The sequence below is a fragment of the Aspergillus chevalieri genome, chromosome 7, assembly GCF_016861735.1.
Source record: "Aspergillus chevalieri M1 DNA, chromosome 7, nearly complete sequence".
Lineage (NCBI taxonomy): Eukaryota > Fungi > Ascomycota > Eurotiomycetes > Eurotiales > Aspergillaceae > Aspergillus > Aspergillus chevalieri.
Genome location: NC_057368.1, coordinates 1,885,062 through 1,908,040, shown reverse-complemented (window position 1 = coordinate 1,908,040; position 22,979 = coordinate 1,885,062). Strand labels below are relative to the sequence as shown.

The 22,979-nt window shown below is 49.6% G+C and overlaps 13 protein-coding genes across 13 annotated transcripts; 8 read left to right on the top strand and 5 right to left on the bottom strand.

The window, feature by feature from the left end:
* Window positions 1-835: 835 nt before the first annotated feature.
* On the top strand, window positions 836-1,321 carry ACHE_70651A (uncharacterized protein; the record flags this gene model as incomplete). Its single annotated transcript, XM_043283007.1, has 1 exon — window positions 836-1,321. One exon carries the CDS (start codon window positions 836-838, stop codon window positions 1,319-1,321), a length of 486 nt encoding a protein of 161 aa, XP_043140330.1.
* A 290-nt stretch (window positions 1,322-1,611) lies between these two features.
* On the top strand, window positions 1,612-2,673 carry ACHE_70650A (uncharacterized protein; the record flags this gene model as incomplete). The annotated part of the gene is made up of 1 exon (XM_043283006.1): window positions 1,612-2,673. One exon carries the CDS (start codon window positions 1,612-1,614, stop codon window positions 2,671-2,673), a length of 1,062 nt encoding a protein of 353 aa, XP_043140329.1.
* A 547-nt stretch (window positions 2,674-3,220) lies between these two features.
* Window positions 3,221-4,631, bottom strand: GPI14 (glycosylphosphatidylinositol-alpha 1,4 mannosyltransferase I; the record flags this gene model as incomplete). The annotated part of the gene is made up of 3 exons (XM_043283005.1): window positions 3,221-3,388; window positions 3,456-3,563; window positions 3,627-4,631. 3 exons carry the CDS (start codon window positions 4,629-4,631, stop codon window positions 3,221-3,223), a joined length of 1,281 nt encoding a protein of 426 aa, XP_043140328.1.
* Window positions 4,632-5,286: 655 nt separating this feature from the next.
* ACHE_70648A (beta-mannosidase) lies at window positions 5,287-8,024 on the top strand (the record flags this gene model as incomplete). Its single annotated transcript, XM_043283004.1, has 5 exons — window positions 5,287-5,420; window positions 5,469-6,419; window positions 6,474-6,904; window positions 6,961-7,196; window positions 7,245-8,024. 5 exons carry the CDS (start codon window positions 5,287-5,289, stop codon window positions 8,022-8,024), a joined length of 2,532 nt encoding a protein of 843 aa, XP_043140327.1.
* A 173-nt stretch (window positions 8,025-8,197) lies between these two features.
* Window positions 8,198-9,196, top strand: ACHE_70647A (translin family protein; the record flags this gene model as incomplete). Its single annotated transcript, XM_043283003.1, has 3 exons — window positions 8,198-8,418; window positions 8,468-8,485; window positions 8,545-9,196. The coding sequence occupies 3 exons, from the start codon at window positions 8,198-8,200 to the stop codon at window positions 9,194-9,196; spliced, it is 891 nt and encodes a 296-aa protein (XP_043140326.1).
* Window positions 9,197-9,327: 131 nt separating this feature from the next.
* On the bottom strand, window positions 9,328-9,899 carry ACHE_70646S (RPEL repeat-containing protein; the record flags this gene model as incomplete). The annotated part of the gene is made up of 3 exons (XM_043283002.1): window positions 9,328-9,506; window positions 9,583-9,686; window positions 9,763-9,899. The coding sequence occupies 3 exons, from the start codon at window positions 9,897-9,899 to the stop codon at window positions 9,328-9,330; spliced, it is 420 nt and encodes a 139-aa protein (XP_043140325.1).
* Window positions 9,900-10,995: 1,096 nt separating this feature from the next.
* ACHE_70645S (uncharacterized protein) lies at window positions 10,996-12,383 on the bottom strand (the record flags this gene model as incomplete). The annotated part of the gene is made up of 2 exons (XM_043283001.1): window positions 10,996-12,173; window positions 12,263-12,383. The coding sequence occupies 2 exons, from the start codon at window positions 12,381-12,383 to the stop codon at window positions 10,996-10,998; spliced, it is 1,299 nt and encodes a 432-aa protein (XP_043140324.1).
* Window positions 12,384-13,103: 720 nt separating this feature from the next.
* ACHE_70644S (sulfurtransferase) lies at window positions 13,104-14,186 on the bottom strand (the record flags this gene model as incomplete). The annotated part of the gene is made up of 2 exons (XM_043283000.1): window positions 13,104-13,158; window positions 13,213-14,186. 2 exons carry the CDS (start codon window positions 14,184-14,186, stop codon window positions 13,104-13,106), a joined length of 1,029 nt encoding a protein of 342 aa, XP_043140323.1.
* A 207-nt stretch (window positions 14,187-14,393) lies between these two features.
* On the top strand, window positions 14,394-14,965 carry APC11 (anaphase promoting complex subunit 11; the record flags this gene model as incomplete). The annotated part of the gene is made up of 4 exons (XM_043282999.1): window positions 14,394-14,619; window positions 14,673-14,704; window positions 14,762-14,825; window positions 14,874-14,965. 4 exons carry the CDS (start codon window positions 14,394-14,396, stop codon window positions 14,963-14,965), a joined length of 414 nt encoding a protein of 137 aa, XP_043140322.1.
* Window positions 14,966-15,853: 888 nt separating this feature from the next.
* ACHE_70642A (uncharacterized protein) lies at window positions 15,854-16,221 on the top strand (the record flags this gene model as incomplete). The annotated part of the gene is made up of 3 exons (XM_043282998.1): window positions 15,854-15,929; window positions 15,984-16,046; window positions 16,094-16,221. 3 exons carry the CDS (start codon window positions 15,854-15,856, stop codon window positions 16,219-16,221), a joined length of 267 nt encoding a protein of 88 aa, XP_043140321.1.
* A 551-nt stretch (window positions 16,222-16,772) lies between these two features.
* Window positions 16,773-17,111, top strand: ACHE_70641A (uncharacterized protein; the record flags this gene model as incomplete). Its single annotated transcript, XM_043282996.1, has 1 exon — window positions 16,773-17,111. One exon carries the CDS (start codon window positions 16,773-16,775, stop codon window positions 17,109-17,111), a length of 339 nt encoding a protein of 112 aa, XP_043140320.1.
* Window positions 17,112-17,419: 308 nt separating this feature from the next.
* On the top strand, window positions 17,420-18,565 carry ACHE_70640A (uncharacterized protein; the record flags this gene model as incomplete). The annotated part of the gene is made up of 1 exon (XM_043282995.1): window positions 17,420-18,565. One exon carries the CDS (start codon window positions 17,420-17,422, stop codon window positions 18,563-18,565), a length of 1,146 nt encoding a protein of 381 aa, XP_043140319.1.
* A 339-nt stretch (window positions 18,566-18,904) lies between these two features.
* CIN8 (putative kinesin family protein (BimC)) lies at window positions 18,905-22,626 on the bottom strand (the record flags this gene model as incomplete). The annotated part of the gene is made up of 4 exons (XM_043282994.1): window positions 18,905-19,864; window positions 19,924-20,376; window positions 20,429-22,126; window positions 22,180-22,626. The coding sequence occupies 4 exons, from the start codon at window positions 22,624-22,626 to the stop codon at window positions 18,905-18,907; spliced, it is 3,558 nt and encodes a 1,185-aa protein (XP_043140318.1).
* Window positions 22,627-22,979: the final 353 nt, after the last annotated feature.

Genomic DNA, 22,979 nt, shown 5'->3' with positions numbered 1-22,979 from the left:
GCGACGGATCGCCTCGGATCGAGAAGGGCATTTAAAAGAAAGAAAAAAACTCAACGGAATGCGGGTCAGTTGCAAATAAACTACAATCCATCTATAATAATCTATAACAATTACCTTAAGGTCACCTGTCTCAGAATCTCAGCCTCCTCCTCCTGCCATCTCCCTTTCTTTTCCTCCCCTTCTACTCTCTCTTTCTCTCTCTTTCGTCTCTGATCCTTCTTCTTCCCCTCTTCTCTCGCTCTCTCTCTTTCTTAATCGACTAATCTTCTTCCACCGTTCCCAATAATTTCTCCTCTTCTTGTGCCCGACTCTGCCTCATTTTCCTGGAAACCCCTCTTTCTGGCACACACACACACACACCCACAGCCACTTACTAACATAATCTACCAACACAACATGCACCACGCTGGCGACTGCTGCTTTCGACGAGATTGACTGTGCTTATCTCTGTGTGAATTCCTTCTGCCTCTTTTGCTCAATCGCTCTTAAAAACCCGCTGTTTTCTCCGTCACTCTCTCCCCCTTCTCCCTTCGAAACTCATACGACGGACCAACCCGGACGGACCTCCGCTTCTCTTTAGTACGTCTCACATGGTATCGCTGATCGCCCGATTGCCTGAATCTGCCTGGCTGACTGACATCTGTGCATCTGCAGATTTTCGCCTTTGATTTAATTTTTTTATCTTTCGACTATCCGCCGTTTGTCCGGAACATACGCTTGTCCTCCCTTTGCTTCTCTTTCTTCTACTACGCACATCCGCTTCTTCCGACCAATTCCTCTATATCATTCGCTCTGGGCGTCGCTGGAAACTTCATCCTCGTCCTCATCGCCCCCCATGTTAACGACCATCCCTCCTCGTCCCGTCTCGGTCAATTCTTTGGCGAGCCCTCTCTCCTCTTCCTTATCATATCAGAAGACCGGTCGAAGCACTAGTGCGGAGATCCAGATCCACGATGACTCCGCTGCTCCGACCTCGGCCCCTGCGTCCGCAGACTGCCAGTCCCCCGTGGATACCGAGATGAACGATAACGATACGCATAGCCGCTTGGACGACCCTCCATCTTATCGGTCTGAGGCTTGTTTTGACAACCTACCAATTGAGATTCATGAGGCGATTCTCGATTGTTTATTTGGTGAACGGGCGCCGGCATCAGCAACAGTAACTCATGGGAAATCTGCTGCGCGCAGCTGGACAAAAGCCCTGCGACATCCTCGACGAAAGGTCCTATCTAATCTTTCTCTAATATCGCCGGTTTGGAGGCCTCTGGTTCAGGCTCGTATCTACAGGCATAGTAAGTATGTCGTCTTTTTATTCACCTGAGCTTTCTGACGTGCGTGATCGCGTACATAGTCAAGGTCAAGGGTACCAATAGTGGATTGGCCGACTGTGCAAGTTGGTTTAGAAACAACCCTCATCTCGCCGCGCACGTCCGTCATATCGAGGTATGGGTTCCGGTCTGGGGAAATCGTGTACCGAAGCATAGCTCAGTCCATCCGCCCGCTCGCCGGCATCACCACCACCACCACCACCATCATCATCATCATCATCATCATCATCATAACAATAATGACGAGGGCTTGGAAGGTGTCGCAGCTCTTCTCCAGGCGACAATGGCCTGGGAAGATGACTCCGACTCATATCCCATGAACCATTGCAATTTCTATGGCGCAAGTCAAAACGCTTCACTGGAGGATATCTTCCTCCATGTACAAACCCACTTCCCCGAGGCCCGTATGCTGACACTCGAAGGAGGCCATTGCAAAAAGCCACCATTGATTCGTCACTTCAACAACGATCCCTATGGTTGGTCGAATACGCAGTCTCTCGCCGTCCTCCCGAATATTCAAACTTTCGTTATGCGTGGCGCCTGGAATATCATGCGGGATTATCAGCACTGGAAAAATATGGCCGAAGCTCTGCCGTCGATCCGGGAATGGGACTGCGCATATGCGAAACCTAAGATTGAAGCTTACGAGACGATTGCTGGGATTCTGATTCAGCTGCCTCCGACGCTTGCGCATGCGAACATTAGCCTGGATGGATTTTACAACAAAGGTCATGTGCATAACCTCTGGCCCAGCGATGAAATGAACCCGCCACATCTTTGCAATTTGCTCGGTGAAGTTGCTCCCCGGCTCGAGTCCCTCACATTCACCGGCAAGATCTGCCATTGTTTCTTCCACGGCATGGCCAACTTTGCGAATCGAGCTTCCATGTCTAGACTCAAGTCTCTGGATCTGGTAGTCAAGTCCTGCTGCCGAGACCGGCGATTACAACCAGCGTTTCCCTTCTTTGACGAGGTATCTGGAATCACGAATATTAATTTTATCCGTTCATTTGAGAAACTTGTCGCCGCTGGCGCGGACTCTCTGGGTGCACATCGATCGTTGGAGTACGTCCGTATCCGATTCATCGATCTGGACTCCGCCTGTCCACTTCTCAACCCTTACTTCCAACTAGTGAACAATCAGTGCACTGGTATTTGGAGCGATCGCATCCTTGAGAACCTTGCAGAAAGCCGTCCACAAGCTCGTTATGCCGAGCTTACTGAGGGTATCTACCCGCAATACGGGCCTAACCACCAAATTGTTGGGGCTGTATTTCCACGGGCCAGGCCGTTTGCTATCTATGCCGCCAACTATCGAATTATAGCCGATGCAACTAAATTCTAGCACCGCATCTTCTCAGCTGATTGATCAGAGTGGGGTACCATTCCTTGACATCCTTACTCCTAATTATCTTTCTATACGTTTTGAGTACAAAACCCTGGGTCTCTCATTTGTTATCTTTCGACAAGAGCAGATGTTGCCATTTGTCAGAGTCCAGCTTGGTGGTCTTTCACGAAAAGAGTCTAATAATGACACTACCTATCTGTGTCAGCTGCCCAGCGAAATCTCTCATGTCTCGTTTTGTTATGTTTGGGCTTTGCATCCATATCTACAGTGACTGGTTCACCTTTTTATTTCTGGCGAAATTTTCCACGCAAGGGACTGGATTCCCTTGACTTATTTGACTTACTTGCATGGTTTGCAAAGAGGATTTTGATTTTATTGAATTTACCGACTCCATTTATGATGCGCGATTTGTCTGGGTTTATTTGCAGGGATTATAATATGGCGTCTATTTAATAGGATCTGGGATGGTTTACTAGTTTATGGGTTAGCATAATGGACAAAAGTTTTGTTACATTCACTTCTGTATCTGTTCTGTACGACGCGTCTATTCCGCAACCTGCTCTTGCGCTGATAAGCCGCCAACATCCTCAACAAGGATCCCCAGAATCCAACAGTTCACGGCGTAGAAAAACAAGCCCGCTAGGAATAATCCGGGCACGAAGCTAGATATCCCGAGAAATTCAAGACGGAAACCTTGGTGGAGCCAAAGTGCCTGCGTCGAACAGTTAGCCATGTACGAAATGAAGGATACCATGCCAAGATAGATGAGAAAGCCATACTTGAGCGATAACCCACAATGCAGCAACCGAAAGCCCCAGCCAGGGCTTCCTCAATAGAGACGAGTTTGGTAGGTAGAACGGGAGGAAGATCAGGTACCACAGGAAATACTACTCAAATTAGCATCTCTTTGACACACTCCACTCCCCTAGAGAGAACAAGCGAATACATACCTGGCTCGTGCAGACCTTGTTAAACCCCACAAACGCAAACGTCTGCGCAAGCATCGCCCCCGCCAAATCCCTCTTCGCCAGCACCGCTGGAATTAAAGCCACGGAAAGCAGAATCTGCGGGATAAACGCCAACGACTCGAATTTGTACCCGTACCCGTGTCCGCCGTCCACCGATGCGAGATAGAGCAGCGTGCTGTAGGGGGAGAAGTTGTGGCGGTGGTCGATGCGGGTGAGGTGGTGGAGGTAGGTGTGTTGGAGGAAGGGGGTGCCATAGAGAGTGTACATGGCGATGTTTAGGGCGAGGAAGGTTGTGAGGGCTGTGAAGGTTAGAAGGATGCGAGAGGGGGTGATGAAACCGAGAAGAGACTGCAGAATCGTCCTTCCTTTGCCGTCCTCGTCCTTGGACGACGTAGAGGAAGTCCGCTGCGCATCCAACCACCAAAGAATCGACACCCCATAAACAAACGGATAAATTTTGAAATGCACCCCCAGCCCCAACAATACCCCTGCAACCACAACCCTCCTACTCAACGCCGCCCACAACACCCCCGCCACAAGAACCCCCAACAACCCTTCCGAACTTCCCCTCGTGCTAATATTCGCGACCATCGGGTTCAACAACCACACACACGCAAACTTAATCGCCTTCGCCGTATCCATCCCATAATGCGTCCTTAGACACTTAGCAACCAGCCACCCGGCCAGCACATCCGCAGCAGCAAACAGAACTTTCCCGAACGAGAAGAGCGAGATACCCGCTACATTCCAAGTCGTGGGTACAAGGAGCCATGCTAGCAGGGGCGTGTAGCGATAAGTGTCGCGGGAGTAGGGCGAGAGGCCCCGCGAGACGTAGCGCGAGGCGTCGGTGAAAACTAAGTAGTCGATATCGGTGTATTTGACGGGGGAGACGGCGTCTTGCCAGGCACCATAGATTAGGAGAGTGGCGCGGAGGGCCAGGGAGAGGGTTATTATTAGGGGTGGGGAGGTGAAGATTGACACTGCCATGGCATTTCTTTGCCTGAGGGCTGGCTTTCGTCTATGTTCCCCTTGTTGTGATTGGTTATGAACTTCGATTGACGAGATCAAGGCTCATGGATTGTTGCAATAGAATTGGAAGTTGATCTGGTTACGAGTTAGTTAATGCTTCAATGAAATCGGGAGTACAACGCACTTTATATATGTAATTCTCTAAATGATACTCCAGATGATGAATGCTGTCTTTTCGGATGTTGATGTTGGCGTCGCCGATTATGATGAGTCAGCAATCTCGATTCTCATAACTAGTTAACTATAAGTTAACTAACCACCAGTTCCTCAGAAAAGAAGAATGAGGAAGAATGGTAAAAGGGTAAGTTGATTCTAGAGACTAGTCTTGCATATTTTATATCTCCTAATTCAACGCGAGTACTCTGTATTCTCAAGATCTTGTGTCGCTGGAGCCAGCTGCATTGGAAATATTTCGCTCCCAAGTACATTGCCCGAATAGGAAAAATCAGCACGTGAACGATACTCCTCATCTTTTTCTTGTAGTGAATGAGATGCAGCTGCAATGAAGTGACAAGTTCGATGCTTGACTGCAATAGGATTGATGGACTTCGTTCTCGCTACATGAGAATTTCCTATCATCCGATCCAGTCTCAACTCCGGACAACCCCGCAAAATGTCAAGATTCTTTCAACACTCTCTATCCAAAGAATGGAGCTTCAAAGATAGCACAGATGAGTCCGAAGGTGCTTGGATGCCAGTTCCATCGGTCCCCTCTGTAGTCCATCAGGATTTACTAGTCAACAACAAGTATGTACCGAGCCCGTCACCAAGATATATATTCTGACCAGCCGCCAGACTCGAGGACCCATTCATCGGTCTCAACGAACTCAACGCCAAATGGGTAAACGAGAAATCATGGACATATCGGAACGTCTTCCACAAACCAGAAGCAGCCCCTGGTTCAAGAATCATCCTAGCCTTCGACGGCCTAGACACATTCGCCAAAGTGAAGCTTGATGGAAATGTTATCCTGGAAAGCAACAATATGTTCCTTGCCCACCGGGTCGATGTCACGAAAGCCTTGGAAACAGATGGCGAGCATATCCTGGAAATTAATTTTGATTGTGCCATGCTGCGAGCTCGAGAGCTCCGTGGCCAGGACCCCAAGCATAAGTGGGCTTCGTTCAACGGAGACCCGGCTAGGATGAGTATCAGGAAGGCTCAGTATCACTGGGGCTGGGATTGGGGTCCGGTTTTGATGACGGCAGGTATCTGGAGGGATGTGAGGCTTGAGGTATACACTGCGCGTATCGCGGATTTGTGGACGGAAGTGCAGATAGCGGCGGATCATCAAGAGGCTACTGTTTCTGCTTTCGCTGAGGTAGACTGTGCAGCCGGTTCATACAAGGCAAAGCTTAAACTGAGTCTACAGGGACGAGAAGTTGCGTCTGAGGAGACTACCGTGGACAAAGGCAATACTGCCAAAGTAACGTTTAATATCAAGAACCCATCTCTATGGTGGCCCCACGGATACGGCGATCCCACACTCTATGGACTGTCAGCATCATTGACAGATGGACAGAACGAAGTCCATCATGTCTCGAAGAAAATCGGCATTCGTACGGCTAAAGTCATCCAACAACCTGACAAATATGGGAAATCTTTCTTCTTCCAAATAAACGGAGTCGACGTCTTTTGTGGAGGCTCTTGTTGGATCCCCGCCGATAGTCTTCTCACGAATATTACCCCAGAGCGGTATCGAAAATGGGTTGAGTCGATGGTTGTTGGTCGTCAAGTGATGACTAGGTTTGTTCATTTGCATCTGTCCCCTTTTGAAACCTATTACTGATATACTTGTAGAGTCTGGGGCGGCGGAATCTACGAAGACGATAGCTTCTACTCAGCCTGCGACGAACTCGGAGTCATGGTCTGGCAAGACTTTATGTTCGCCTGCGGTAACTACCCAACCTGGCCTGAGCTACTCGACTCAATCCGAAAGGAAGCAACCTATAACGTCCGCAGGCTGCGTCACCACCCATCAATAGTCATTTATGTCGGGAATAATGAGGACTATCAAGTTCAGGAGCAAAATGGACTTACATACAACTACGAGGATAAAAATCCGGAGAATTGGCTGAAGACGGATTTTCCGGCTCGGTATATTTACGAGAAGATCTTGCCGGAGGTTGTGAAGGAGCTGGCTTCGAGTACTTTCTATCATCCTGGGAGTCCTTGGGGTGATGGGAAGGTAACGTCTGATCCGACTGTTGGGGATCTGCATCAGTGGAACGGTAAGTCATGACTCGTTGATAATTGATAATAGAGGTGATCTTTGCTAAGGACGTAGTGTGGCATGGAACACAGGAAAAATACCAAGTCTACGAGACCCTCGGAGGCCGATTTAACAGCGAATTCGGAATGGAAGCCTTCCCGTACTTGCAAACCATCGAGTCGTTCATCGAAAACGAAGCCGACAAGTACCCCCAGTCTCACGTTATCGACTTTCATAACAAGGCTGACGGCCACGAGCGAAGGATCGCTACTTATTTTGTTGAAAACGTGAGAACAGCCACAGATTTGGAGGTACGTTCCACCCCCAATTGCTGATTATACCACCATCTAACCAGATAGACATACATCTACCTCACGCAGGTGATCCAAGCCGAAGCAATGATGTACGGATACCGCGGCTGGCGCCGCCAATGGGGAGATGAACGACGCTGCGGTGGAGCTCTGCTTTGGCAGATGAACGACTGCTGGCCTGGGATTTCCTGGGCTATCGTGGATTATTATCTACGGCCCAAACCGGCGTACTATGCGGTTGCGCGAGTGTTGAGACCACTTGCTATCGGGGTACAAAGAGAGCATCATGATTGGAGCGTCACGCATGCGGAACCACCGAAGACAAGCAAGTACAGCCTTTGGATAGCAAGCAGTTTGCTGAAGGGGGTTTCTGGGAAAGTGGAATTGCGGTTTGTTTCTGTGCAGACTGGACTCGAGATCCGTGAACGGAGGTTGTGGGATGATGTCCGTATACAAGCCAACGGGACTACCGACATCATTATAGCCGACATTATTGATCACATAGTATACCCGGAGGCCCATGTCCTCGCAGCACGTCTCTGGGTGGACAACGATATCGTTGCGCGGGATGTGGACTGGCCTCAGCCATTCAAGTATCTGGACCTGTCGGAGCGGGGACTTGACGTGAAGGTCTCTGAATCTGAATCTGATGATCTGCAGAAACTGCGGGTCAGCACGCGGAAACCTGTCAAGTGCCTGGTTTTTGAAGAACGGGACGGCGTCAGAGTTAGCGATAGCGCCATGGATATTGTGCCGGGGGATGAGCAGATTATCACCGTTAAGGGATTGAGGGGTGACACTCTAAAATATAAATACCTGGGACAATAGTCATAGTAGCTACCTGCTGTTCTAACGGCTCAATATCAAACATACCCACCATCTAACTCCTATCTTATCAGATAATCACCTCGAAGCGGTTAGCCCCGCGCGCAAGAATGACGAGCCGGCGACATCGCGTCCAGCATTCACTCATTGACACTACTCCTTCCATTCACCGTGACATGACCGGCACAAAACGCTCCTGGGAAGGAAATCCACTCGTCGACAAAACCAAGCTCACTAGCACCGCCAAGAACAATAACACAAACCCAGCAATGGACGAACCGTCGGGCAAAGTGCTCTCGATCTTCGGGACGTTTCGCGATGAATTGGACGAGCACCATGATCGCAGAGAGAGGATTATCAAGACGTCGAGGGATATCACGGCATTAAGCAAGAAGATGTTAGTCCCCTTCTACCTATGATTTTCAGTGTGTGCTAATGATGTCTAGTATCTTCTCATTACAGCGGTACGCCTAACCCTCCCTCCCCCCCCAATATCCAGAAACATCAACCATAACAAAAACAGGACCCGCACCATAAAATCCCTCCTCCCCCCCACCATCGCCAAAGAAACAACCACCCGTTTCGACCAAATCCACTCCCTCTTCACCTCCCTAGCCCCCGACCTCATTGCCGTAAACACCTGGCGCTACCAACGCAACATCAGTCCCGGCATCCAGGAATTCATCGAAGCATTGTCGTTCCACCATTACATCCTGACACAGGAAATTATTACGAAGGAGGAGGTGCAGGCGCAACTGCCGAGGGAGGTGCTTGTTACGGAGGAGGATTATTTGATGGGGTTGTTTGATTTGACCGGGGAGATAATGAGGTTTGCGGTTACGGGGCTGTCGTCGGGGGCAGCGACTTCTGCGAAGAATCAGGAGAAACAGAAGGGGAATAAGGGGGAGGGTGGGGCTGAGGGTGAATTGAGGATGCTTCCTGAGTCGCAGGCTGGGCTTGTGGTTGATCTACGGGCCATGCGGGCGTTATTTGAGATGCTTAGTGTTCCCCGTCGGCATCATATGCTCCGTGACTTGGGGAAGAAGATGGACGTTATGCAGTCTAGCGTGGAAAAGGTCGAGAAAGCTGCTTATGGGATTCTGGTCCGTGGAAGCGAACGGCCAGCTGGGTGGATGCCGGATTTGTCGCACGCGGTTGACGTGGAGAGCTATTAACCTCTCAAGTATTGTATTTAACAATCTAACCTAAAGCACATGAAACAAAACCCGAAACAAACGATCATAACTCATAAAATCTTGTCAACCCCACCCCATACAGAGTATGGAGTATACAGGGACACAAGGACTTAATAGGTAGGACTCCTAGGATCCTCACTCTCGTCCAGAATCCCCTGCGCAATAAGCATCTCCGGCTGCGGCCGATTCTGGATCTTTTGCTCGAGAGTGTCCGCACGCATGTGTTTTTCCAATTCGCGTGCTTGAGCCTGGAGGGCTGGAGCTGCGTTTACAGAAGGGAGGATATTTCCTGTTCACAACCACCATTCATTAGCACCACGTCAATTGTTTATGAGGGATGGTAGGTAAAAGGAAGGGAAGCTCACGCTCAACCAACTCTTCTCTCTCAGGCCTCTGTTCAAGATGTCTCTGCAAACTATCCGAGGTATGTCGACGTTCCAGGGTACTTGGGAAGGCCGTTGCCGAAGATCTGCACTTATCAGCATCACATCGCCCCATACAATCATTTTTAATTAATTGATGTGAGGTGAGGGGCAACGGCATACGGAGCCATATTCGTATCAACAAGGATATGTCTGTTGCGCAGATCCTCAGGGTCAGGACGGTGCTGGAGATGCTTCTCGAGGGAGTCGCGGCGCTCGATGGAGGAGGCGGCGAGGGAGGTTTGGTCGATGTCGGCCATTTTGCTCTTGCACTGCTGGTGTAGTTGTATGTAGAATGGAGATAAGAGTGTTTGTGTGGATGTATGTGCTAGATGATATTCACAGGGTAGTGTGATGCTTATATACACAAGCAATGTCCGTGCATGTGTCAGGTTAGATGAAGATTCTCAGGAGGAAATAACAGGAGATAAGGAGGTAAAGTGTCAGAGGAGAGAAATGCAGAAGCCAATGATGTCGATGACGAGGTCAGGTGAAATGCGGAGGCGAGGTGGCAGCCGATCATACATCAAACAGCCTCGGGGAGGCTTCCCGTGAGGCGAAAGCGTCATTGATTTGGTTTGTTTTTAGTGGATAACTAAGAGTCAATAGTATGTTTCATTGAACACCATCCTCCTGACATTCTAGCTTATTTGATGGCCCAATTCAGTAAAAACCAATACAAAACGAGCGACTGAGAAGAAAACGAGTAGTAAAAGCAACGACTGCCACGATAACCCTCACCCCTCTTCACTTTCTCTAAATATTTTTTTTCTTTTTGAGGCTTATAAAACTTTAAACTGTAAACTGTAAAGCAGTGTAGACACGTGAAAAGCGAGACTAGAGCAAGTCCCTTCCAACAGTAGCAGAGCAATACTCCGTAAGTAGGCGATTCCCAAAAAGAAAAACGTGCTGATTTCTGATACCCTCACGAGGGGGACAATGAAAGCAACAAATCCGGCCGGAGACACTTGTCCGTAGATTATCTGGCATGGTTCCAGCCTTGTTCTTCTGACGACCCCTGTCAAACATATCTCATGACCCTCAGACTACTCCATGGAAAACTAGTCAATGTCCTTTGACTGCGCCGTATCCGATTCGCGTCCATCTGTCTAGAGTCGCATATCGTTCCATTCAGAGAGAGAGAACTCCATACTATCACCGGTTGGCAGATCGGATTCAGTTGCAGCCCTGGCAAGACGGATCGCAAGACGGGGATTTTCGATACATTTTCTGCGGCGAATAGCAACGACTGTTGTTTCCAGCCCCTGGGGAAGAGAAAAGACGAAGGAGAAAAGCATTCGGCAATAGATTGGCTCATCAATTGCTTGCACACTGATAAGCCCCCCTCCGTGTTCTTCAAGGAACCCAGAGCTTGCCGCGACCACGACCGTTTCCACGACCACCGCGAGGGCCGCCCCGGCGACCTCCGCGAGAGGGCCTTGCTAGACCCTGCGAGGTTCCAGCCTGTGTGCTAAGATCAACGGTCTGTTGCGGCTGCTTGACAGCGCCACCAATGGACCGACTGAACGAATCCGGATCAATGGGGGCTGTCGGGACTTCCATCGTCTCCTCCAGAGGTGGTGCGACATTTTTCGAGGGCGCCGGTTTGCGGTTGCTGCTACGTGAACCTGAACCTCCGCTCTTTGTGGCAGTTCCCTTTCCACGGCCGCGAGGAACAAAGACCAGCTCATCTTCTTCACTTTCATCGTCATAGGATAGAAGCGACTTAGGTTCGGCAGCAGCACCAGGACCAGCACCTTGGGTCTTCTCGACGTATTTGCACCGGTTCTTGTATTCTCGTTCCTCGTATTGGATCGATGTCCGCAATTGGTGGATGTTTTTCACTCCGATGCCGAATTTTTGAGCCCAGGATTGAACCACGACGTCGTTCGATATGAGGATGCAGCTCTTCGCCACGTTGGATGCGTCGGGTCCATCGTGCAGTCGCCAAAGGATGGCGCTAAGCAGCGGTCGGAGAACAAGGGGGACCGTTGGGATGGCCGTTTCCGAAGCGGTGCGCTGGTGTCCATTTACGTGGGCCGCTCTGTTTGGCTTCGATCCTTCTCCGTTCACATCACCGTGGGAGTTGGCGCATTCCGGGCTGGTTCGGGAGCTTCGCGAGGACGTTCGGGAGGCAGGGCCACTATGTGTACCGGCGGAGGTGGTCGAAACGGCATCGGAATCCTTCTTGAAGTTCAACTTGTTGAGAAGCATCTGGGACAAATCGTCAGATCCAGAAGCGCCATTTCTCTTGTTATCCTTGGTGCTGTCCGGCGCTCGCTTCTCTGGCGAAACATGACCATCGCCGTTCACTCCGTGATCGATCGCCTCGGGCTCTTCTTCGAATTCTGGCAGGAAGAACTTCTCCGCGTCCTCCCATCGTTCATACTGCTCCATCGGACCCTGCAAAACGACTCGTTCAGCGGCGATGTTATCCTTTCCCGAGGTGACACGGTCGAGAAAGCGCACGGCTTCGCGGGCGTTGATGGCAACTTGGCTTCCGGCTCGTTTCAGCGCATGGAGACGTTCGAGGGCTAAACAAGAAAAAAAAAAAGAATCCCGGATCAGCACACAGATCACGACGACTATTTCCCCACCTCTCACAAAGGGACTTTCAACATACTGTACAGAGGAACTACCAGGGTGATAGAACCATTCGTAGTCCATTTCTTGATTTCACTGATATTGGTAGTCAAGGCGGTTTCGTCCACAGCACAGTGGAAGACCTTACGTCCGGTCGGCATGACGGATGGCAAAAGGAGAGTTTTGTGTTGGTGTGGATAGTCGCAGGATGGAAAAGACGACCAGGTAAGAATAAAGTAGAGATAATAAGGCAGCCCCTACACCAGGCAGCTCAATCCGAAGGCTGCGACTGCGAGCGCAGGCAACACTGGGCAGTGGGATGCTGGGAACCCACGAAGGAGGTTTGGAGGCGGAGGGTCGAGAGATCTGGAAGATGTGGGGGCAGTCGACGGGCATTGATCAAAGAGAGAGAAGAAGTCACGCTGACTACTCGCTACCGGAGACAGCAATATAAAGAAAGACACTCATCTGCAACATTTTGCGATCTCTGGATGATGGGTAACAGGAGTCTGAAGAGGGATGAGGTTCTTGGAGTCACTGCGATGCCTTCAAGGTGACCAAGACATGACTAAGCGGAGGCTATAACTACAAAACTAACTATACAACAGGCAAGTTACAAATACATCCCTTGAAGCACGTCGGTACATTCTTACATTCAATCAATTGAAATGAGTAGACATTCTTCGTTCTATGTACTTCTGTACAGTGGTTGAAAACATGGTTATCTAGATGCCGAACGCTTCTATGTAACGAAACAGATCTGCCCTTTGATACCAAAGTAACCTGGAAAATAAATACGCGCAAAGAAGATGAACATCGTGTCATAGAATCCATCTTTGCCATGAAACAATGAAGATCGAGATCGTAAAAGAGGTATGGTATCAAGTCGCCTTGCGGATGAGACCGTCCGCCGGCTTCACGCGCTGTGCCCACTCACTTCGGCCAGTTAGCAATTGCAGGTATATCAAATGTGAAACATAGGGAACTCACGTCCAGCTGCCATCGTACACCCTCCGAAGGTTCGGGTTCCCATACTCCGACACATGCAAAGCTGTCTCAATGATGGCAGCAGTCACACCGGAGCCACAAGAGCTGATAATTGATTTGGACGCATCAATATCGCGCTCTTCAAACACCTTGCGAAGTTCTTCCGCGGGTCGCATGGTCTTGGTCTCGGGATCAAGCAATTCAGGGAAAGGCAAGCTCTTCGATCCGGGGATATGTCCAGATGACAGTTCAGGCCGGGGCTCGGGGTCAGTCCCCGCCCAGCGACCGTAGGGCCGTGCATCCAAGATCTCCGCCTCTTTGGAACCCTCTTTCCGATGCTCCTTGGCGATCTCTTTCAACTCCGAGTATGGCATCACGAGTTTCGCGTCATAGTTGGGAACGGGGTACTTGGTCTCCTCCACTGGCGCAGGCTCTCCAGTCTCCGTCGGGTATCCCTCACGAACCCACAGGCGGTAGTTGTTAAGCACATGCACGTTAGGGTGACCAAACACTCGCAGGGTCCAGCCCACACGAGGAGCACTGAAAAGCCCCAATTCCTCAGTATCATAAACCACGATATTGTCGTCGCGACGTATACCCAAGTTGCTCATCGCTTCCGCAAAGGTCTCGCAAGTGGGGAGCATGTGCGGATACGGCGACTCGGTATCCTTGACCCCGTCCAGGTCGAAGTAGCGCGCCTGGGGTATGCGACTCTTCTGGAAAGCGTCAATTCCCTTGCGACCCTCGGGGTCGTTGGGCATGAACCAGGCGGCGCAGAGAGGGACAACGCGCGGCGACGTCGAGATTCTTGTGGCCGGGTTCTTCCGAAGAGCTTCATTGAGCTCCTTGGGCGTAACCAGATACGAAGAGAAGGAGACCTGGCGACATTGGGCCGGTTGTCGCAGAGATTGAGACATAGTCGAGCGTACAAAGCGAGTTGGCGAAGGGACAGAGGTGCGGAGAGCCGAGGAAGCCATAGTCACAGTGGGATAGAAGACGGAAAACCAAGTAAATTTATAGTATTTACATGCCGCCAATCGACCCTAAGAATCGCGTCATCCACGACGAATAGATTAAGCCCTGGCAGACGTTAAATGAGCACGGTGAGAGAGAAGGTGTTGTAGTAGGAAGAAGAGAGATAAAGAGGACGATGAGGCGGGGAGAAATGCGGAGTTCGGATTATTATGAACCCACAACTCCTATCAGTACCTGGACAAACTCTCTATCAACGACTCTATCTTCAGGCTTATATACATATACCCGCGAAAATGAAGGTCACGTTCAAAGAGTGGAACGCCGTTGCAACTTGGCGTTGGGATATGCCCGACGACGATGTCTGTGGTATCTGTCGCGTTCAGTTCGACGGTACCTGCCCAACCTGCAAATTTCCTGGTGATGATTGCGCGCTGTGTACGTGGTAACCTCTATAGAGCTGAATGATAGCGAATGCTAACGCTCTACAGTACTTGGAAAGTGTGGCCATTCTTTCCATATGGTGCGTGAACCGTCCGTGTCGCGAGGACCAGACTGTTTTCACTGACGGTGATTGTAGCATTGTCTGATGACCTGGATCCAACAAGAGGCTTCCAAGGGTCTTTGCCCAATGTGCAGACAAAGTATGTATGCGAATCGTCTGGTTTAGACTGGATGCTGACCATCTGTAGAATTCGAGTGGAAAGGAAACGAGGAAGACGGAAACGCTAGTCAAAACACCCAAGACATCACTCAGGACACTACTCAGGACATACAAGTATGATGCATATGGCTTACCAGGATGAAGGCGTTTGAAGGCTTATAGACATGATACCCTCTTGAATGTTATGCTCTTATCTTAAATGACAACAATGCAAACTCAAGCAGAAATGCAGCGGAAAGAAGCGCTCGAACGCATTATGCGCAAGTATTATCGTTAGATGCAACATGGGGTCAATCTACCCGTTAGCCGAAGATATCTTACTCCTAAGGCCTTTCCTTTCGAGTTAGAACTATTGTCGGGATACTATTCTGATCAGCAAGCAAGGGGATAGTAGCCGCTGTCCAATCGAGATGAATCATTTCATAATGCTAGTGCCTTTACTAGTGGTGTATATTCATATTCAAACACATTGCTTGAACAACAATAATAATGTATTAGTTACAATCGACTGCTAGGCCCCGATAGCCGTGAGCAGTAATGGCATATTCTCAATCTCACACAGTCGGTTTCCTCGACAAAGAGTTCTCCATCGTTAACATCCTCCCTACAGTCCTCTTGGGCATCCTTGCTATTCTCACATGGCGTTGGATGGGAAGCCTGGCAATCCCAACTATCAACTCCTATTCCGGAGATATAACATTGAGAAAAGCTCATGCAGAATTTATATCGGATGCTAGGGGCTTAATTAGAAAATATTTCGGAAGGCCAATTAATCCCCTGAAAGAAATACGGTATCTAACCTGTTATTATTCAATTCAACGGTCCATTTCGCATTATAACTAGCCTTGGTTCTCGAGTAATTCTTCCAGCATCTTATACAGAATGATTGAAGAACTGCCCAGATCTAGACCATCACGTGCTTTTACATGACGTACGTTGAAACTCCCTGCGCCGAAATGATACGGAAACTGACGATACAAAAAGGAATACTTTGCTGCATATTCTGGAATGAAAGGACAGAGTATCGTCACTGATCCCAAGAAAATCCTCGATGCAACCAAGAAGAAATCGAACCAGGATAGTCGTATGTGAAATTCCGGGGCTACTTGTCAAGACGGAGTTTAACTGATCATATTAGAGTGTGAATTGTTTCATGAACACCTTACAGAGGCCCTGAGAGAAATTTGGACAGATTTTGATGGTATGTCCCGTCTCTCTGTGACTGATCTCTTGACTGAATTTCGTAAGATTGGCACACTGTTGATTGGCCTCAACACGGAATTCGCTTCATTGGACGGATATCAGCATCCGTCTTTGTCGGCCTTCGACTAGCTTATGATGCTGAATGGCAGGGGCTGATTCTCACGTCTACTTGAATACGTTCATTGGGGTTCAATCACTTTGCGCTTGGCTCGCTTTCCTTCGCCCACTCGTTCACTGGTTCTTGCCAGAGCTTAGAACATGCCGTCAACAATTGCGTCTCGCTCGTCGTATGTTGCAGCCAACTTTCGACCACAGGACACGCGTTCTAGCCATTTCTATTGAAATAACAAAGCAGAAAAGTTCAATAATACCATCGAATCGCTCAAGGAGATAGCCGCGGGACGCCCCTATGATGCCGCTGCTGCACAAGTAGCATTCGCAATTAGTGCAATGCACACAACCCCTGAGTTGTCCAAACAGGCTCTCCTGGATATCTGCATGCACCAAGAACTGATTCCAGTTATAAGAGATTAAGCAAATAATGCTATTGAGGGAAGCGGATGGACAACTGCGGGTGTTTTCAAGATGCAGCATTTGGACAGTGCAATCAAGGAGACCCAACGGCTGAAGCCTGGAATATTGGGTATATGGCCACTTATACCACATTTATTCCTGTTTCGAAGTACTGAAACTCTCATCCTACAGCCAATCTTGAGCGAAAGCCATGCGAGATATCGTCCTCCCAAATGGCATGACTATTTCCCGCGGAACCAACATTGCTGTTGATTCGCCCATGATGTGGGATCCCACTGTTTATCTTAACCATTCCGCCTACGACGGCTACCGTTTTCTTCGTCTACGCCAATCCGGCAATGCTGGGGCAGCACTCGCTTCCATCAGTCCGGAGCATATCGCTTTCGGGATTGGGAAGCCAATCTGCGTGGGGAGGCTCTTTGCTAGTAACGAAGTCAAGATCGCTCTGGCCAAGATTATGTTGACTTATGATGTCAGAATTCTAGATAGTGTCAAGCCAAAGGTTGTGGAGATGGGGTTGAGATGTTGAATAACCCAGAGGCAAAGCTGGAGATTAGGAAACGGCCAGATTGTGAAGCATGACGGGTTGCTGCAGGAAAACGATGTTCTGGACCATCTGTGGACTATAAAAATATGAATTTGTTCCGAAATTACTGAGTAACCCTAGTAGAGATAAGAATAGCGTGATTGGAAGGAAGAGTTGCATAGTAGGAAAATCACCTGACTCTTATCGATAAGATCGGATCTCCAACAGCTCCAACCATCATCACTACTACACTACCACGGCATCCTCCTTTTCCCTTCTCTTTCTGACCATGTAGTCTCGCAGCCGCGGAGATGTCACTTCCAAAGCATTACACCAACGCTGCAACTCCCTCCCTATCCTCATCTCCCAGGCAATTCGTCCGCGACCCTTCGAGATCACCAGCTTCCCGCCCTCAGACCATCGACCGACCTCCCACGACACAACCACCGGAACACGACCAGCAAACCTATCTAGATCAAATAGAGAACCTTCAATACGAGAATGATGGCATCGCAGATATTCCAACCGGCCACCGCCAACCCTTCCAACCATTCTTCACCTTGGTCGAGGACGCAAACACGGGGGAATACCATCATCCAACAGTCCACTACATCTTCTCCGATGACGACACGGATATCTTGACCGAGGCTGCTGTACGGTCACTAGAGTCAGAGCAGGATAGTTCTACCGGCGGAAAAAGACCAACCTCGTCACGGCAAGGCGAAAGCGGCGAAGACGGATCACGCTACAATGAAGAGGATGAGCTATCGGGTCTGAGAAAGGACACTCTTTTACCACCTCCCATCCCCGGGGTGCGGGATAGCTATATCATTCTTGATGTAGAACCGACTGCCAGGACAGACACGAATCCGAATAACGCTGGCGGCACCAATTCCATCTCAACCTCGCCTGCAACGAACCCGGCAGCCATTCCACAGCAGCGGAACCAGCAACCGCAGCAACAAACTCCCCAGTTCACGGTCACCTCAGCCCAAAGCCTTACCCCCGCATGGCAAGTCCTCAACACCGAGCTAGTCCCGGCCCCAACATTTGAGAACAACACGTCAGGCGAAAAACCGCTCAACGGAGGACTGATGCTCAAAATCCATGGCACGCCCGGGCTATCACCGAGTACGGCTTTGAAAGAGAAGGATAAAGAACGGGGAAGTCAGCGACTGGAAGACATGATGGACCAGTTTGCGAAGCGGATGAGTGAGCTTAGGCAGGTGATAGAAGCTGGGGAACATATGCATCACGAATCGGATATGGAACAGCAGCAAAGAGATGGAGCGGGAGAACAGGATCATGTTGGAGATCAACAGAGTGCGGATAATGATAATAATACTACGGCAGGAACGACAGAGCAGGAGCCGCCAGGGAATCTTGAGCCCCGATCCGATGCACCTGGTGAAGCTCGATGCGTGAATACAACACGCAGCACGGGAGAAACAAGGTAGTTGAAATTAAGAGCAGACCCAATATTACTAAAATTTACGGGACATAGATCTCTGGCAAACACTTTTACTTCAGGAGGAGAGCATATTGATAAAAACAATCGCAAAAAGTAGGCATTGAACAGGCAAATAAGGTATCTAAGAACCACGACCATCGAAGAAAAGAACAAAAGAGATAACCCGTAAATCAAAACGCCAGTTAAACCACATTCTATAGAGCTTGCAGCAGAAACGCCAAACAAAAAAAAAAGAAAAAACCACGGGGTATAAACCAAAAGCTTTTGACCCGATAACCAAAAAGAATCAATAGCCACGAAACACAAACACGAAAAAGACCCACACCTAACCAGTCATAGAAGGACGACCCCTTAGTCTTCGCGAAGCCCGCGTCGCAGGAGACGGAGCTACATTCTCCCTACCCTCCATCACCACCGCCATCTTCCTATTAGGTGCCTTATGCGGAAGTTTGCTATCCGCGACCACAGCGTCAGAGCAGTGTCGTTTAGACGGCGGTTCGTCCGACGACTCGGGGCGATGATGCTCACCCTCCGAATTTGAAAGTTTTACCGATGAGAAAAGGCCGAGGGTGGCTTCATCGGCAGCTCTGGCGACGATGTTTGCATCGACTTCCCTAAGTCCTGTGTTGGAAGGAGTAGTGGTGATAGGGGCGGAAGTGGGGGCAGGTGGCTCTGTTTCTACCCCATCCTCAGCGTCATTGTATACGAAGCCTTTGGATGGTGAGGCTGTGGGTGAAGAGCTGTTTAGGGGGGTGACTTTGTCTTCACCGCCGAATGGGAGGTCTTTGAGCTGCTTTGAGTTCCGGAGTCTTGCGATGAGGGCCTCGTGGGATTCGGTTTGGGGCAGGGATGTTGGGTACTCGTAAGGGCGCTTTTGTGGAGTGATCCCGGTAGCGACGTATTCCTTCAGTGAGCGAGCTTGGATGTTCATGCGCAGCTCCGACAGGGGGTTCCGGACCTCGTCTGTCAGAGGTGCAGCGGCTTCCAAGAGACTGTCTTTGTCCTGAGCAGTGTCGTTCTGTAGCTGACCAACCCGTTCACCGAATCCTCCCACTTGATTTTGGACGGTCGAATACGATTGACGGACGTTGGACGCCATGTTGGTCAAGCTGTCCAGATGTGCTTCATGAAAGCGGCCATTCTGCGATCGTGCCTTGGCCACGAAATCATCTAATGCGCCCATCTGTTTGCCCATGTCGTTCATCTGGGCGTCGACAATACGGATAGTTTCCTCATGCACGGACTCAGTGACCTTTTGGATAGATGCGTTGCGATGGTCAAATGCCTATAGCAAACAGGGTAAGCATGAACATGGGCTAAAAGATGAGTATTTATGTCTCTTACCTCCCAGTCGTTCTGCATCTTCGTCTTGACCTCGTCCCGAGATGCGGTGACGTCCTTTGCGAATTGCTCCGTCTTGAACACCCACTCATCAACATGGCGGTCATGCTGGGTTGTCGCTTGCTCCAGCGCATCGCCAGAGGACGAGATATCTGCTCTCACGCCGTCAAACTTGCTCTTCATGCGGCCGTATTGTCTTTGTCGTGATTCATCCATCAGGGCCTTAATCTGGGACAACAACTGGTCCCGCTCCGCTTCAGCAGTTGCATTCTCTTCTTCCATAGATTGTGCCAATTGAGACGAAGCCTTGCGGTTGGCCTCGATGGTCTCCCGATTGGCCTGCTGAAGTTGCGATCGCAGCTGACTGATTTCAGTCTTTTGTTCATGAAGATGGTTCACGACACCGTCAAACATGGACTTCATATCCTTGCCAAGGGTGCTGTACGATTCATAGAGCTGTGCCTGTCAGTAAGCACCATTTTATTCGTATGGAAACGGCCGGTCTCACCTGAGCATGGAAGTCAGCAAACTCGCCAAGAACCTCCTTGGAAATACGAGCAGCTGCAGCCGACAGGCCATTCAGCCCTTCACCGACTCGACCCTTGACTTCTTCACGTAAAACCTTGATTTCCTCGAGTACCTCGTTCATTTCGTCGTGTGCGCCGGCGGTCTGGGCTGTAGCCTCTACCTCTGCTTTGTCGAACGATGAGCTGAAGGCTTCAAGCTGCGACTGGCTCGACTGCACATTTTTCAATTCAGTTTCGACAAATTGGCTGATCCGGTTCGAGATGGCCTCCACGAGCGTCGAATGTTGATCCTGGAAAGCTCCCACCCGAGAGTCGATTTGCTTTGTAACATCGGAAACTTCGCCGCTAGACGTTTTCCAGGATTGTTGGTTGAGTGCTGCCAAGTCGGTCTTGCGCTGAATTTTTGCATGCAAGCCCTCCACGTCCCTAACAGTGCTTCCTAGTGTCGACATTAGTCCGGTTCCAACATTTTTCAGCTGTTCCTCGGTATCTTGGTGAGCTTTTCGGAGCATTTCCTCTTCTTCAAGGATCGCTTTAGTGTCATTGAGAACTATTTCCGTCTTCTCCAGGACATCGTTGGTATTGTTGAGGGCGGCCTGCGTCTCCTCATTATCCTTCTTCAGGTTGTTGAAGTTACTGGTCAACGTAAAGAGCTCCTGGACTTTATGGCGCAAACTCGATTCCATAGTTTCAATCTTGGCTCGCTGTTCCTCGTTGACTATCCTTCTAGACTCGTTCTCCATAGTCATCTCCTCATACGCATCGGGGGTCATGTAAACGCCATTTCGATGTCTTGTGGCGATAAGCTCTCCCTTGAGCTTCTCAATCTCGAAAGTGAACTCTCGTAGAAGAGTCTTCTTGGACATCATGGAGTTGATCTGCGGTTTGTTGCGAATATTCTTGGCTCGGAAGGCGTAATCCAGGGTCGATATCGTTTCCTCAAGATTCGTTTTCGCCGTTGAGACCGTGGCGATAATGCAAGTCTTCGTTCGCCCTCCCAAAGAGTCTTGCAGCAGACGCGTGAGTTTCGATTCTCTATAGGGAATATGGCCACCCTTGTCCACAAGCGCATTGATTACTCTGCCCAGTGTGAGCAAGCTCTTGTTAATCAACCCAGCCTCCGCTGCACGTTTGTTCTCAGCACCACTGCGTTGGATGTTCTCACTTCCAGCCAAGTCGACTAGGTTTAATTTTCCAGGGCTAACATATTCCTCGCCCGATTCTGTCGTTCGCTTGGTGCACACTGTTATTGTAAAAACGGTATGACTGCGCGAACTCAGGTCGTTACACTTGGTCGCAGCAACCTGGCGCTTGTGGCTACCAAGCTGGAGCAGCTTGATACCGGCATGCGCTGAATCAATGTAGGTCTCTTCCATTCCCTGAACCATGGTACTCCCATTTTGACCCTTCTTCTCGTTCTCGTAAATCTTCAACTTCGAGTTGTCTTCGGACGATAGTAGGTCGCGCAGGTCTTCATTGTATAATTCGATGAATGAACACTTTACGGTGCTATCTGTGTCCTTCAATTGGTTAAACAATGAGTACAGAACGCGTGGAATAATGCCAGCATTGTCAGATAAAATGCCCAATGTGTCTGTCATGTCACCGGACATTGTATATGTCTTTCCCGTTCCGGTTTGGCCGTATGCAAAGATGGTGCAGTTGTAACCCGCAAGCATCTGAACCTCCCGTTAGCTGAATGACCCCTTTGTATCTCTGTCGAGTGAATTACCTCGTTGACGATTGGAAGGACGACATCATCATAAACAATTGTCTGATCAGCAGCCGGAGAGAAGACCTTGTCGAACGTGTACGTCTTATTCGACACCGCGTTCGGTCCCATTGACAGATCTACTGACTTCCCTTTAACGCCTTCTGTCGAGACCACCACACCACTGTTCTCTTGGACTTCGCGTTCACTCCGACCACGACATCGCACGACAACACGGATACTAGTGTCCTCGTTGATTTCCCGCTCGAAATCTCTCTCCTTTCTCTTGCTCACGACGCTGGACGGTTCACTCGGCGACTTCAGCGCGCGCGCATTACTAGACGGTCTAGTCAAAGAAGCAGAAGAGGACGATTTATCGGTAGCGGTTGAGGTTGTTCGTTTGGTAGGTGGTCGTAGCGCGCTCCGTCTCGTGGGCAGACCAGAGGCAGGCCGTTGGGGGCCAGCCATGGTAACAATTTAAAAACGTCCGCAGGTTCAGTGTCCGCAAGTATAATTGCAAGAATTCAAAGATAATTACAACACCGACATATATTGTACAGATTGTGGGATAAGTAAAGAAGTTTCGCCGTGGTGGATGTTGTGCTCCGAATTCTCAAAACGGAAAATGTAAACAAAAAGCGGTCTCCGCACACGTGTCACATGACGGCCAATGCTTTAGGGGGTCATGCCCCCTCATCACATGACCCTCTGCCTTATCGCCAGCTGACGTTCTCCTCATACATTTAAACGAAAGACTTCTGAGCCATCGTCATCGTGATTTTGTAGACATCTTTTTTTGAGACCTGAGGCTTTTATATTTT